Source organism: Gymnoscopelus microlampas (assembly GCF_963454915.1).
Source record: "Gymnoscopelus microlampas genome assembly, chromosome: 11".
Lineage (NCBI taxonomy): Eukaryota > Metazoa > Chordata > Actinopteri > Myctophiformes > Myctophidae > Gymnoscopelus > Gymnoscopelus microlampas.
The window spans coordinates 4,710,600-4,725,995 of record NC_139948.1 but is presented as its reverse complement, the minus strand read 5'-3'; the positions used below and the strand labels follow the sequence as shown (position 1 = coordinate 4,725,995).

Genomic DNA, 15,396 nt, shown 5'->3' with positions numbered 1-15,396 from the left:
TGCGTGTGTGGGAGAATGTTCATCCTGTTCAGGGGGCACAGACACCTCTGCCAGTGTCTCTCGCTCGGGTACAGGCACAGTGGCACCTGTTCCCTCAATAGGGTAACTCAACGGCAACGGTGTGACTGTCTCTGTGTCTGGACCTGCATCATAACGCAGGCGCACATGGTCCTGATGTCTGCGGAACTCCCGTCCGTCCCTCAGCTTGACAACATGTGAGACTGGACCACTCTGCCTAAGAATAACCCCAGGCAGCCATTTCTGGTTGTTGTTATGACTGAAATCCTTCACATAGACATTGTCACCTTGCTTTAACTGTCTCTCTCGTGCATGTTGATCATGTCCTTCCTTCATTTTCTCCTGTTTTCTCTCCACCTTTGCCTTTAGGTCGGGACGCAGCAGGTCCAATTTTGACTTGGGCCGACGGCCCATCAACATCTCGGCTGGTGTGCGTCCAGTTGTAGTCTGAGGAGTGAGGCGATAATTAAACAGGAAACGTGATAGTCGTGTGCTAACAGAGCCTCCTGTCAATCGCTTCAGGCCCTCCTTCACTGTCTGAACAGCCCGCTCGGCTAGGCCATTTGAAGCAGGATGGAAAGGAGCCGTCCGGATGTGATGAATGCCATTCTGCTGCATGAACTCACTGAACAGCTCACTGGTGAACGTGGGGCCATTATCGCTCACGAGAGAATCAGGCAAACCGTGAACTGAAAACACTTGTCTTAGTTTGTCTATGGTCATGGGGGCGGTAATGTTGCTCATGATGTGGGCCTCTATCCACTTGGAATGAGCATCTACCATTATAAAGAACATATGTCCCATAAACGGGCCTGCAAAGTCCACATGTAGCCTAGACCATGGACGGTCTGGCCACTCCCATGGGTGCAGTGGTGCTGGTGGCGACATGTTCTGGTTGATCTGGCATTGTGTGCATGATTTCACCTTGTACTCCAACTCCAGATCCATTTTCGGCCACCAGACATAGGATCTTGCAAAGCTTTTCATTCGAGACACACCTGGATGAGTCTCGTGAATCTCCTCCACAATCCGTGGACGAGCCGGGGGCGGTACGACCACTCTCGTGCCCCAGAGAATGCATCCATCTTGCAAACTCAGTTCTGTCTTGTGTTTTGCATAGGGTTTAAGGTCCTCACCTTCCACCTCACTGGGCCACCCTTGCAACAAGAAAGTCTTAACTTGGGACAGGGTTGGATCTCTCTCTGTCCACTGCCGGATCTGTGTTGCCTTCACAGGTGTCTCTGCCACTCTCTGCAAGGAAAACACAGTCTCGGGCGGCACATAAGTAGTAGCAGGTGTATCAGGTAAAGGCAGTCGACTCAGTGCATCAGCATTTGAATTATCTTTACCTGCTCTGTACACAATAGTATACTGGTAGGCGGACAAGGTGAGGGCCCAACGCTGTATTCTGGCTGAGGCCAGCGGTGGGATGCATTTAGTTTCGCTGAACAGGCTCATCAGAGGTTTATGGTCCGTATGAATGGTAAATGGACGGCCATACAGGTACTGGTGAAACCGTTTTACAGCAAACACAATGGCCAGCCCCTCCTTATCCAACTGTGAGTACCCCCTCTCGGCGGCGTTCAGGGTGCGGGAAGAGAAACCAATAGGCTTCTCAGAGCCATCCTCCATTATATGAGAAAGGACTGCCCCCACGCCATAGGGCGAGGCATCACAGGCTAGCGTGATCTCTCTAGCTGGGTCATAATGAACAAGCAACTTTGTTGAGTGGAGGAGCTCTTTCACTGCCTTGAATGCTCTCTCCTGCTCTTCACCCCACTGCCACTTAGTGTCCATGCACAGCAACTTGTACAGTGGGGCCAGGACCTGTGAAAGGTCATGTAAGAACTTGCCATAATAATTTACCAGACCTAGAAACGATCTGAGTTCAGGTACACTCTTGGGACTTGGTGCCTCTTTGATGGCTCGCACTTTGTCCTCCAAGGGCCAGAGCCCCTCTGCTGTGATCTTGTGACCCAGGTACGTTACACTGGGCGCCATGAATACGCACTTGCGCCGTTTCAAACGCAGTCCTGCGTCAGACATCTTCTTCAGCACCTGCTCTAGGTTAGCCAGATGCTCCTCCTCCGTGGCCCCTGTGATCAAGATGTCATCCAGATACACTGCCACGTGAGGAATTCCCTGCAGCAAGGTGTCCATTGTTCTTTGGAAAATGGCGGGGCTGGACGCCACTCCAAACACTAGGCGGTTGTACTTGAATAACCCCTTGTGTGTGTTGATTGTGACAAACTCTCTCGACTCCTCGTCAAGCAGCAGTTGTTGGTAGGCATGGCTCATGTCCAGTTTTGTGAAGAGCTTCCCCCCTGACAGGGTCGCGAACAGGTCATCCACCCGTGGCAACGGATACTCCTCCAGCGTCGAGCACTGGTTCACTGTCAGCTTGTAGTCGCCACATATCCTCGCCGTTTTGTCCTCCTTTAGTACTGGAACAATAGGAGCCGCCCACCTTGAGAACTGTACAGGCTCTATGATACACATTTTCTGTAAACGGTTCAGCTCCTCCTCCACAATACTTTTCATCGCATAAGGCACTGGCCTGGGCTTAAAGAACCGTGGCTTGGCATCCAAGTCCATATGTAGCTTCACAGACACGCCCTTCAGTGTGCCCAGCTCATCCTTGAACACCTCACTGTAGTTCTGCAGAATGTCCTCCACAGTGTGTGTACGGGCATATTTAATTTCATGCCAATTTAGGCGGAGTTTGCGAAGCCAATCGCGGCCCAACAGACTAGGCCCGCTCCCTGTGGCTATCACCAGCCTGGCTGTGTCTCTCTGACCTTCAGCTGCAATGTCCACATATATCACCCCTAAATGAGGTATGGGCTGTCCTGTGTAAGTCCTGAGCTTGAGTTTTGAGGGCTTGATAGGAGGCAGACTACGCCCCCATGATCCTCTGTAGGTCTCCTCACTTATGACTGAGGCCGTAGCCCCTGAATCAATCTCAAACTTAATGTCCTGCCCATTAACAGTAACTGTGGCACAATAAGGCTCAGGTGGCTCCTCATCTGTTTCCACCCCAAACATATTATATGAACATGTGGCCTCCCCATCCTCCTCTTCTAGATGGTGTGTGGCTGCCTGAAACTGCTGAGGTCTCCTCCCCCCAGGCTTAACTCTCCCCTTAGAGCTCCTGCACTTTTTAGATAAGTGGCCCTTTTTGTTACATGCATGACAGATAGCATCCTTAAACTTGCAGTCATTAGCATAGTGTGACCCCCCACACCTAAAACATTCCACCCGCCTTTCTTGCTTACCAGTCTCCTTCCTGACTTGGTACACTGCCACTGACTGTGATCCATTCCCTTTTTGGATATCCTTAGCATCACTTGCAGCCATTTCCATGCCTAGTGAAATGTCCAAGGCTTTCTGAAAAGTCAATGGTGGCGTTTCTCCCAGCAAGCGGCGCTGAATGGCGTTTTCATTAATGCCGCATACTAATCGGTCACGGAGCATGTCATCTAACACTGCCCCAAAATCACAATGTTCAGATAGCTGCCGTAGCTCGGCTACAAAATTAGCCACAGACTGACCTTGTCTTTTGAACTGACTGTGGAATTTAAACCGTTGGACAATAACAGAGGGTTTTGGGTTGTGGTGGTTTCCCACGAGCTGGACAAGATCATCATATGCAATATCTCCTGGTTTCCGTGGAGTGGCCAAGTTCCTTATCAGCTTATAAGTCTTTGCCCCACACACACTCAGGAGAATAGAGCGCTTTTTAGCCTCCTCAGTAATGTCATTTGCAGCGAAAAAGTGTCCCAACCTTTCCTCGTACTCCGTCCAGTCCTCGTTTCCCTCCACAAACTCACTGATTGTCCCAAACGTCGTCATCTGAACACGTTGTCCACCGGCCGCATTCACCGGCAATTCCACGTTGTCGTCACCGTTCTCCACGTCTCCGTTCTGTGTCGCGTCGCTGTCACTGCTACTGCTGCTCATAGTAGTCCAACTTGAGCACGTAGTAATCCAGTTCACCTCGTCGCCAAAAATATGTGGTAACTTCACTCCAAGAAGGAACACACTCACGCTTTGATATCTTTGATTCTCTTTATCTCAAGACTCGTATGTGACAATACATGTACAGAACACTGTGGTGGTAACAAGCATAGCTACATGCTAGCGGCTACATTTCCTATCTGCCGGTAGAACCGGAAGTAAATCCTTTTAACCCCCAAACCTGTGATACTGGAATTCATGGTTAACAGCTCCCTCTGCAGGCATAATGAATAATCATAAATGTACTTTACAACACTGTTTACCTGGCAAGAGAACCGGTTTGACGGGAAACCGTTTTTTAATGGCCACCCATTAACAATTCGGCCGAATGCAAATAAGCCCGATTTGAAAACAAAGCAAACACATTTCTGTGGTTGGCTACAACAGGCTACAACAGAATAGGGTGAGGGGATGCTAATGTTGTTATGTTGATTTTTTGTTTTTTTCCCCCTGGGGGAGCAGGGTTTTACAGACCGGGCCATGGCCCCGTTGGCCCCAATGACGAGACACCCTTGACAGCGTTCATGATTTGCGGCATTTTGTTGAAAAGGGGCCACTCCTGCAAACTTTAGATGTCAACGTTAGCCAATGAGGATAGAATATGAAAAATCAAACGGATCCATCTTGATCACATGACTATATAGAGATCATGTGTACCGATGTGCGTGAGATGTGGATAAAATCTGAAGGCATAATATCCAAAAATGTGTTATACATAATGCTGTTGGCGCTATAAAAGGCAAAAGTGAAAAGTGCAGGCCAGATGTTTTTCCTTGGCTTCTAGGGAGTGTGCATGCAAAGTTTGATGCAGATCGGTGCAGTTATAGTTAAAAACGCAAATCGGCCTGTTATAGCGCCACCATGAGGCTGATTGGAAAATGTTCAAGTGGCATTTCTTCCTCGGCTTAGTGGGAATGTGTGTGTGAAATTTCACAATGTCATTATTACACCATTAAAGAGATAATGTGGCCTATACTAGGACTGAACCCATTTGAGAGATTCAAATGTTTGAGAGCCAACTGCCCTTTAGCAAAAATACCAATGACCTTGCTAAATCCCAGTACACATTGCTGTGTTCTAAAACTGTATATTATAGGAACATGGTTTGTGTTGATGACCAATAATAATTAAATTAAGTTCAATTTAAAAGAAACACATTTTTATTGGGATGGAGCAATACAACTTTTATTATTGAAATGGTTACAAGAAGAAGGAATAAACATTGAATTATTCCACGATGATGTACAGTATGATGTACCATGATGTATTTGTTCTCCTGCTAAGCCAGCTTCAGCAGCTCTGTGACCATGACCCCCACCCCGTCAAACACCTCATGAATGGGAGCGTTGCACATGAACGCGCTGCACGTCACCAGCTTGTTTTTCACGTCCACGTGTGCTTCGTCCACATTTTTATTCACATGTTTGCAGCCCATCTCCTTCAGCACACTGGCTGTCTGCGCATAGGGCCATCTGAGGGGGGCAAACAAGGCAGGTGGGGTTAGAACTAGGGCTGCAAGATTCTCTTAGTGATTATTCTTTTGATTACTTTTTCAATTAATCTTATAAACATACATATAATCGTTGAGCTACTATTTTCACTATTTTTGAAAAAAAGAATTACACATTTTTGCCTTTAATGACATGCCCAAAATAGGGATCGATTACTAATCGATTAGTTTCTTAAATTATCGCTTTTCGATTATATTTTATAACCAATTAAATGTGAGCGAATGGGTGGAGTTTATGGTTGTTTCTGGTTGGACCGCATTGGCACCTCACCCTCATGTGTGTTGAACTCCACCCAACGGCATGTGACACGCCAAAAAGCCACAACCAATAGTTCCACCCCTTCACTCACATAGAATGGAAATGAACAGGATGCCTTTTTGTCGTATGTGTGACTGTGCCCATATACTTTGTTGTGCGCTGATGTCGCACAGTGAAAATAGCAGATCTACAAGCTCACAACACGTTGCGTTGTGATGCCAGAAAAAAATGAAAGTGAAAGTGCTTTGTTCTGTCTGTGGGATTTTTAAATATTGAACCAATTGTATGAACAAGAGCTTGTGATTAACTACATTGGAACACAGCTTTTTTTCAATATCCTGAATAGTAACGGTTTTGGACGATACTTTATTGATCACAGCAGTGGTTCTCAAAGTGGTGTCCGGGGGACCTCCAGGGGTCCGTACAGCGGTTCTAAGGGGTCCCCAGCATGATGACCGATAGGAAACAAGTTGGATCCCAGAATTATGGGGGTCCGTGGTCTAATAATGAATACCAAACTGAGGGTACTTGAAATTGAAAAAGTTTAGAGAGTACAGACCGTTCACACTGCTTGTCCTGTCCCACGGTGAGCTCACATCCGGGCAGAGCTTTGGCAGCGAGGACAGGGGAGATGCAGCACATGCCCTGGGGCTTGCCAGCCCGGTGGAACGCATGGATGAGCTTTTCCACTTGGGGTTGGATGGTGTAATCCTTCCCTTTCACTGCCCAGTCACTGAGGTTCTTAGCCACACCAAAGCCCCCTGTGCAACATCACACAGAAGCAGCCTGTTAACCAGTGGCCATATATAGTACTTCACATTTTTTACCTAAGTAGAAGTAGCAATACCACAATCTAGAAATGCCCTGTTAGAAGTAAAAGGCCTGTATTCAACATTTGTATACATTTTCATGTCTAGGACCCCCAAATTGATATATTTGGCTACAGACCCCCATCTGAAAATATTTTGTTCCAGAGACCGCCATAAAAGAAGATTAGTGCTGTTAAGAACATTCTAAATCATTACAAATTTCTAAAATGTTTCAGAAATAGGAAATCTGCAAACTCGAGTGAGCTTGTACAGTGTACAGATCGGCTATTTTTGAATAGTTAAATTATAAAATAGGGTTAAAATGGTTAAACTGTTACTCATTTTGCTGAGGACTCCCCTGGAACCCCCTGAAGGAACACTGGGGGTCCCCGGGCCCCACTTTGAGAGACATTGTTAGGGTAATTGAGACGGTCTCACCTGGGATGATGACAGCATCAAAGGCTGCAACGTCTATTTTGTCCAGGTCCAACACATCACCCCGGGCGATACGAGCGCTTTCCTGTAGCACGTTGCGTTTCTCCTCTGTGGGGTTTCCTTCGCAGTGGTTCACAACATGCATCTGATTGATGTTAGGAGCAAACATCTGCACCTGCAACGTTCATCCATACCCACATTTTAGAGGTAGCCTACTTAATGGTCTGGTGAAATGAAAAATATTTTTTTTCACAATTTTAGAGCCCATTTATAGTCATCATATGGGCATACTAAACATTAGATGCAAAAAAAAAAAATCTTATATCAAAAGTCCCTCAAAAGCCAATCTTAACACATCGGGTGCCAGCGTATTTTCATAACAACTTACCGTGGGTGCCAGCATTCTCCCATTGACTGCGCTTTGCTGTTTGTTGTTTCCGCGTGCGTTACAAGCAAATCCACGCAAAAAAAAGCATCGATTCATGTTCTGCCATGAGCCTGGCTACAGGCTGGAACCATAACATTCCCCTCGCGGGTTACAACGGGGGGGGAATGGACCGTTTTTTTTCCCCACAGGAAACGGATTCGGAGATATAGGCGTTTCAAAGTAGGAAATAGACAGGAACCGGATGGGGGGAAAAAAAGTGTTTCCGGTGAGCGATCTGGCACTTCCTTCGCAGGATTACAATGGGTGCTCCCAGAGCTGCTCTAGCCCCGCCCGCGCGGAGAAAAACGAAAAAAACAAAAAGACTGAAATCACGGTTCAGACCGTGAACGGCACCGAAGCTTCGGAACCGCCACTATGTAAACACACGGTTCAGACCGTGTTTGGCACCCGATGTGTTAATTGCTCCTGCAGGCTACAAATAATAACACTGCACACCACGTGAGTGAGGTTCTACCGTGCCAGCCTCAGCCTCAGCCTGATGGAACCTTCTGATTAGTTGCGAGGCCGTTTCAGACTGAAACTTCAAAATAAAATGACCGAAAATGTAATTGCACTGGACCTTTAAAAGGTGCTGTAAGAGAGATCCTTTCGGTTAAAACAAAAGGTTTTTCAACGTAGTGACTGCTAATCAGTGCTAGCTATAGCACTGATTACTCTAATAGTAATCAGTGCTATAGATAGTTTGTTCAGTAACAGGGCCGGGTCTCCCGTCTCTCCAGCTCTTTAGTGAACAGAAAAATTACATTTTAATTTGGGTTACAAATGCCATCCAATCAGGAGAGAGAATCCCACAAAGATCATTTACAAGCTTGTGTTCCAACTCCAAATTTGTCTGCTCATTTGTTTGTCTCATCACTTCCAATTTCACTTGTTTATCCTGTATCCTGTATGAGTTCTCTGTCCTGATTGGATGAAATTGTTATCCTGACCTGAAAATGTTTGTTTATTCACCCGTTAAAACTGTGAAAGCATCTGTGCCATTTTAGATATATAGATATATAGCAACATAAGTTTTTCAGAAAGCTCATAGGATTTAGAACAGTGGTTTTCAAAAATAGCAGATATACAAGCTCACAGCGCGTCACTTTGTGACTATCTTTTTTACACAAAATCTTCTCTTCTAGGGGACCCTGGCACAAACAAATTCAGATGGGGGTCCAAATCAAATCAAATCAAACTTTATTGTCACATCACATTACAAGTAAGGTGGGTGACATTCTTGATTGTGCAGGTTCATCATTGCAGTAGAAAAACTACAAATACTAAAGCCTACGCAGCTGCAGCCATATACATTACAAGTAACGTCGGCGCCGCCAGAAGTTCCCTTTCTTGCTCGAAGTGAGAGTGTGGGGTGGGTGGGTGGGGGGGGGGCGGGGGGGGGGGGGGGGGGGGAGTCTTCTCCACATTGTAGCCACCGGAGGAAGAACCGGGGGGGGGGGGTCCAATAATCCATAATCCATAGTCATCCCGAGCAGACAATTTATCTACTCCCATCCTGGCTCATCCAGCCTGGTTCTAACCATGTTCATATCGCCCCGCAGAGCAGTAACTCTCTCAGCGATGATCTCCATTGTGCGGCCACTGGCTGAGATGACGTCCACAACACGTTTCAGGTCAGCGACGATCTCCGTTGTGCGGCCACTGGCCGAGATGTCGTCCACAACGCGTTTCAGGTCTGAGATTGATGTCTTGATGTTGTCCCACATGTGTTCTTTCTCAGAGAGAGACGCCAGCTTGGTGTCTAGCTTGGACTCTCTCTCCAAGATCGATGCCAGGATGGTGTCCAGCTTGATGTCCAGCTTGTGGACTCTCTCGTTGACGATGTTATCCGTGTCGCGCCTCAGTTCGGTGATGTTGTCCACGATGTTATTCGTGTCGCGTTTCAGTTCAGCGGTCACACCCGCCTGAGTTGTCAGCACTCTGCCAATCTCCATTATCATTACAGGCAGCCTGGGGGCTCCATCCAGGGCAGCTGTCTTGCCAATTTTCCGATACACAAGTGCAATGCCCGCTCCAATCAGCAAAAAACCTGTTATCATAAAGACGAAATTATAAACATCTTCAATGTCCTCGATAGACAAAATGAGTTGAGAAAATTTGGTCTATGGCGTATAACGACCAGTTAAGAATTTCCATGTTTTACACCCGGGATTGTTTGTGGGTACAGTGTAGAGAAGCGAGGTGGAGGAGTGGAGAGATACGGGTCAGGAGGAAAGAAAAGTGCGACCGCCTTTGTTGAGAGCAAGCAGGGAAGGTATTTGGGTCCGCGCCCAAATACATATTTTTTGGGGGTCCTTGCCACGAAAACGTTAGAGAACCACTGATCTAAGGCATTTATAGAATCGGCCTCAGATCCTAATGGGTTAAAAAAAGCTGGAGAGACGGAGACCCTGCTACTGAACAAAGACTTTTTAACAAGAAACCTTTTGGTTTAACCCAAAATATCACTTATACCACATTTGGCCATGTACCACAGTACCTTGGCTCCGGCGCGGCTCAGGTGCACCAGAACAGCGGAGGCCTCGTGGATCTCAGTGCCATCATACACTCCACATCCAGAGAGAATGACTGCCACACGCTTTACCATGGCTCCTGTCACACACACACACACACACACACACACACACACACACACACACACACACACACACACACACACACACACACACACAGTAACACAATGTCTGGAGTCTTTCCAAGAACAACAGTGTGCATGGGAATCTCTAGTTTGTGTTGGGTGTTGAAATTTGGTTCCAAGTAGGAACCAAATATCCATGCAATCCTAACCATTTAAAATGCCGGAGCTGGCCATAGGCTCCATGGCCCTCATTTATCAACACGGCGCAGACCAAATAATGGGCGCACGGCGAGATCACCGCAACTTTCGGCATTTATCAATATATCCTGACGTTGGCTTCATCCCACCGCACGCTAAAATCTCACGTCTGGTCGATAGCAGTTGTTGACTTTGGCTGCGCCCGTTTATTCCATCCTAGACCTGCGGAGCAGCATTGTCTGACTGTCTGACAGGCATCTGGACACATAATCCACTCCTAAATGTATATCTACACTAATTAATACCCTGTGAAAATATAACATTTTATAAAGTAATTGAAACAAACTGCTTTAACAGTCATTCGGTTAAGCTTGCAGATCTGGCTGCATTGGCTATTTGAAAGTAGCAGATCTACAAGCTCACAACATTGTGAGCTTGTAGATATGCTATTTTCAAAATATACGAGCGCTTCTGCCAGAGAATTTTCGGGAGCCCCGACCATCTTTTCATGGACAGTGAGGTCTACAAACTTACAGTAGCTTGTCCTATGTTATGGAGTTATGTCATAGAGAGTTATAGGCTACACAACCTGGCTGGGTTAAGGATATAAACCCGACGATCGAATCTCTTATTAACGTGGCAGTACGGGATCACTGCCGCCCGTCTGAGTCTCACGGGGAATATCCTACATGACTGCTTGTGCACTGCTCGGTATGGGTTAAATAAATTAATATACAAACCCCATTCATGGCGATGTGATTGGTATCATAATATGTCATTCATGTAGGCTACAAGCCTACGTGACAAAGATTGTACCGCTACGGATTACATGAAAGACACAGTTGGGCATGTGTGTGTGCGTGTGTGTGTGTGTGTGTGTGTGCGTGTGTGTGTGTGTGCGTGTGTGTGTGTGTGTGTGTGTGTGTGTGTGTGTGTGTGTGTGTGTGTGTGTGAGAGAGAGAGAGAGAGAGAGAGGCGTGTGCGTGTGTGTGATTTGACAGACAGCGAGGCGAGCCGGCAAAACTCTTCTCTTTCTGGTTTTCCATGTCGTAAAATCAGGGCGTTTCGAGAATATTTAAGGGCGTGTTATTTAAATGACGCTCGGTTTCAGCCGTGACATTTATCAAGGCTGCGACCCAATGTACGCTAGGATTGCCTGTATAGGATTCGTTGATAAATGTGACTTCGACGTTGGTGTACGGCCGAATATATGGAAAAATATAAGCCGGTTTATACGCTTCGTTGATAAATGAGGGCCCATATGCTTACAGACAGACCAAAGTAAAAGTAATCAAGAGCAAGGGATTACCCAATCAGCAAATAGGTCCTGCCCTATATGGTCCCGCCCCGTTTGTGTTGATTGACATTTTATTTATTTCATTCAATGTATTTTTTCATTTATATCATTGTTTTTTATTTCATAAGGTAACTTATGGAATCAATTAAAAGTGACCATGAAAATGCATCTCCTTTTTTTTTTTTTTTTTATGAAATGAAAAAAAAAAAAGAACGCAATGAAATTAAACACAATGCAATACATAAATACATTTATTTATTTAATTGCATTTTTTATTTATATCATTGAATTTTTTTATTTATATCATTGTGGATCTTATTTATTTCCTTTCAAAGGACCTCATGGCACCAGATGCTCTTCCCTATCACTGTCACCTCTGAATAAAATATGAGACAATGACTAATAATCAGTGGTGGAAAGTAACTAAGTACATTTACTTAAGTACTGTACTTAAGTACAATTGTGAGGTATTTGTACTTTACTTGAGTATTTCCAATTTCCAATACTTTTACTTCTACTCCACTACATCTCAGAGGCAAATATTGTATTTTTACTCCACTACAATTATTTGAAAACTTTAGTTACTAGTTACTTTTCAGATATAAATTATGATATAATGAAACATACACTATAACCACTTCAAACCTATTTTAAACCTAGGCTATTTGAAAATAGCAGATCTACAAGCTCACAACGCGTTGCATCGCGACGCGTTGTGAGCTTGTAGATCGGCTATTTTCAAATATTTAGTACTTTTACTTTTGGTACTTTAAGTACATTTTGATGCCAATACTTTTGTACTTCTACTCAAGTACATTTTTAATTCTGGACTTTTACTTGTAAGGGCGCGCTCTCACCAAAAGTTGGCTGGCCGCTGTTAAACGCAGGTTGTGCGCGGCCACAGTTTTTTGCAGCCAGCGGATTCTAGAAAAACGCTGTGACGCACCTGTCACTCACATTCAAGACCGTCCCCGTAGCCCGCACCGCCACTAGACAAAAAAAATGTCTTTGCACTTTCACACTTGGGGTTCGTACATCTACATACACATTCAGATTTAAAATATAAAGTACTTACCCCATGGCCACGGATGTTACAATCATGTACGGACCCTCATAAGTATCCGTATCTTCCGTATTGTTCAATAAAAAGCATTTTAATCCAATCAGTGGTCATTTTCTCCGTATGCTTTCAACTGCGTGACCCTAGCGGTTAAGAGGTGTATTGCACTGTTGGTACATTATAAAATGGCCACCAATCGGATTAAAATGCTTTTAATGGAACAATACGGAAGATACGGGTACTTATGAGGGCCCGTAAATGATTGTAAAATCCGTGGCCATGGGGTAAGTACTTTATATTTTAAATCTGAATGTGTATGTAGATGTACGAACCCCAAGTGCACAAATTATAAAGTACTGGGTGAGATGCAACAGCTACAACCAGTTGGTCCACTGAAAGCACCATGTTGCTTCCTGAGTCTTGGGACGGTCCGCCTTCGACTCACCCGATTGGACAGAGGGGGAAAATCAGCTCCTGCCTCCAGCAGTTTTATGCTTCTTCGTGTAGAGCGGATAAACGCAAGGTCTGCGCGACAAGCGGAAAAATCTGCTCTTGCGTGAATCCACGCATTTGCATTGACAAAGCATTGGCAGATTCTGCCCCAGAGGTAAAATAAAAGTGCGGTGGGAGCGCGCCCTAAGGGAGCGCGCTCCCACCGCACTTTTATTTTACCTCTGGGGCAGAATCTGCCAATGCTTTGTCAATGCAAATGAGTGGATTCTTGGAAAAAATCTGCAAAACCAGGAATCCACGCATTTGCATTGACAAAGCATTGGCAGATTCTGCCCCAGAGGTAAAATAAAAGTGCGGTGGGAGCGCGCCCTTACAGAGTATTTTTATATTCTAGTATTGGTACTTTTACTTAAGTAAAGAATTTGAGTACTTTTTCCACCACTGCTAATAATGATGATAATGAACTTTATTACTTTTCCAAACAGAGTTACAAAGCGCTTTACAAAACAAGGTAAACAAAAAGAAGATAAGTAAAAGCAGCACTATAAACAATAACCATCGATAAAACATCAAAGTTAAAATCTGAAGACTAAATAAAATATTACTAGGCATGTTTCATAAACAAGCCCCAGGCTCATTACATATTTAAACACAGGTGACAGAGGACACGCCCTGTGGTACAGTCTCATTATTATTTAAACAGGAAGGTGACAGAGGACACACCCTCCTGTAAAAAGAAGGAAGATTGATCGTTTTGTGCTCTAATGGCTCATTTGTACTTCACTAGAAATTCAAGCTGCTTGGAGTTCGACACCTACGTCTACGTGCCACTGCCGATGTGACAGATAAGGCCATGTATGACAGATATGCCTTGTATTTAAACTGTACTTTCTTGTGCTTTGTTCTGCAAACTTCTTAATAAAGTAATCAATCACTCAATCAATCAATCAAATGGAGATCTGTGTGTCTGTCAGTCCTTGTCCCTTGGGCTATTTACATTCATGCACGTTAAAGGTGGCACACATACCTGCACGTACACACTGGTGTGTCTCTCTCCCTCTCTACCCCTCTCTTTCATTAAGAGGTGTCGCTTGCCCCCCCAGAAGCTTGTAGGTCTGTTCGTTTTGGCGAGTAACACTGTCGTATGACGCAGTACAAAAGGGGGCACACACATACCTGCACGTACACACTGGTGTCTCCGTCTATTCTATTGGGCTTTATTCTCTCTCTCTCTCTCTCTCTCTCTCTCTCTCTCTCTCTCTCTCTCTCTCTCTCTCTCTCTCTCTCTCTCTCTCTCTCTCTCTGCTTGTTTTTCTCGGATATGGCAACAACCGGATGATAGTCCGCCTGTTTTTCACGAATGTGCCAACAACCGGAGACCCGTACACTGGTGTAACTGTCGAGCTACCCTACCCCACCCAGACCCCAGACGAACAGCCGCGCGAATGCGCGAAACATGCAAATTGTAATAATAGATAGTACCACCACGTCGCTCGCTGAAAATAACGTTTCATTTATGGCAAGCAAGTATGATTTAACTAAAGCCCAATTTAAACTCAAGTGTCAATTTGGTGTAAAATAAAGATTACCCTCTTCATGGTGTGTTAACAGATGTAAAAATGAAATCAGCTTGAAAAACACCCAAAGTTTACAAAACATGCATTTTGCCCTGGCATTTGGTTTTATTATTTGAGTTTGATCTTTTCCCCCCCCAACATATTTCTCTCTAAGCCAATAATAATAATAATAATAATAAGGGTAATAATAATAATAATAATAATAATAATAATAATGATGATAATATTTTTGGAAAACTTTCTGGAAATTTTTTAGAAACATTATAGAAAATGTTGAATTTCTTTGCCAATAACCTAATGACATGCCCAAAACAGGGATGGCAGGTGGAAAGTAGCTAAGTAGGTGGTAGTAAATAAAATATAGTCTCTCACCTTGAAGAACTAAAGCAGTGTGAGCTGGAGTGTGAGCCTTCAGCCTTGTTGCTGTGTTCAGATGAGATGTGGTAGACTGAGCATTGAAGCACAGGATTTTATACTTTCTGTCCACTCCCACAATCTCCTGTCCCTGCCCACAACCCGTGTTACTTGGAAACAGGACACCTTGGTGTCTGAACTGCTGAGTCATTCACACCATTACATCTAATTTAACACAACCAACAGCACTTTCATTCAACATTGTATTAATGTTTATAGGTGCAGCAATTATGGAGATGTAGTAAGAGAAAATATCAAATTTAGACTTTTTTCCATGGCCTATTTTTTTTTACCTTGTAAGCCTGTTTTCTAAAATGGCAGCA

The 15,396-nt window shown here is 44.7% G+C and overlaps 1 protein-coding gene across 1 annotated transcript; it reads right to left on the bottom strand.

Moving 5' to 3' along the window:
* Nucleotides 1-5,177: 5,177 nt before the first annotated feature.
* Nucleotides 5,178-15,088, bottom strand: LOC311055175 (glutamine amidotransferase-like class 1 domain-containing protein 3, mitochondrial). The gene is made up of 5 exons (XM_084071267.1): nt 15,032-15,088; nt 9,976-10,088; nt 7,052-7,223; nt 6,364-6,565; nt 5,178-5,507 (listed from the first exon to the last, which is right to left on the bottom strand). The coding sequence occupies exons 2-5, from the start codon at nt 10,081-10,083 to the stop codon at nt 5,315-5,317; spliced, it is 675 nt and encodes a 224-aa protein (XP_083927393.1). The 5' UTR covers nt 10,084-10,088; nt 15,032-15,088; the 3' UTR covers nt 5,178-5,314.
* Between the last annotated feature and the right edge of the window lie 308 nt (nt 15,089-15,396).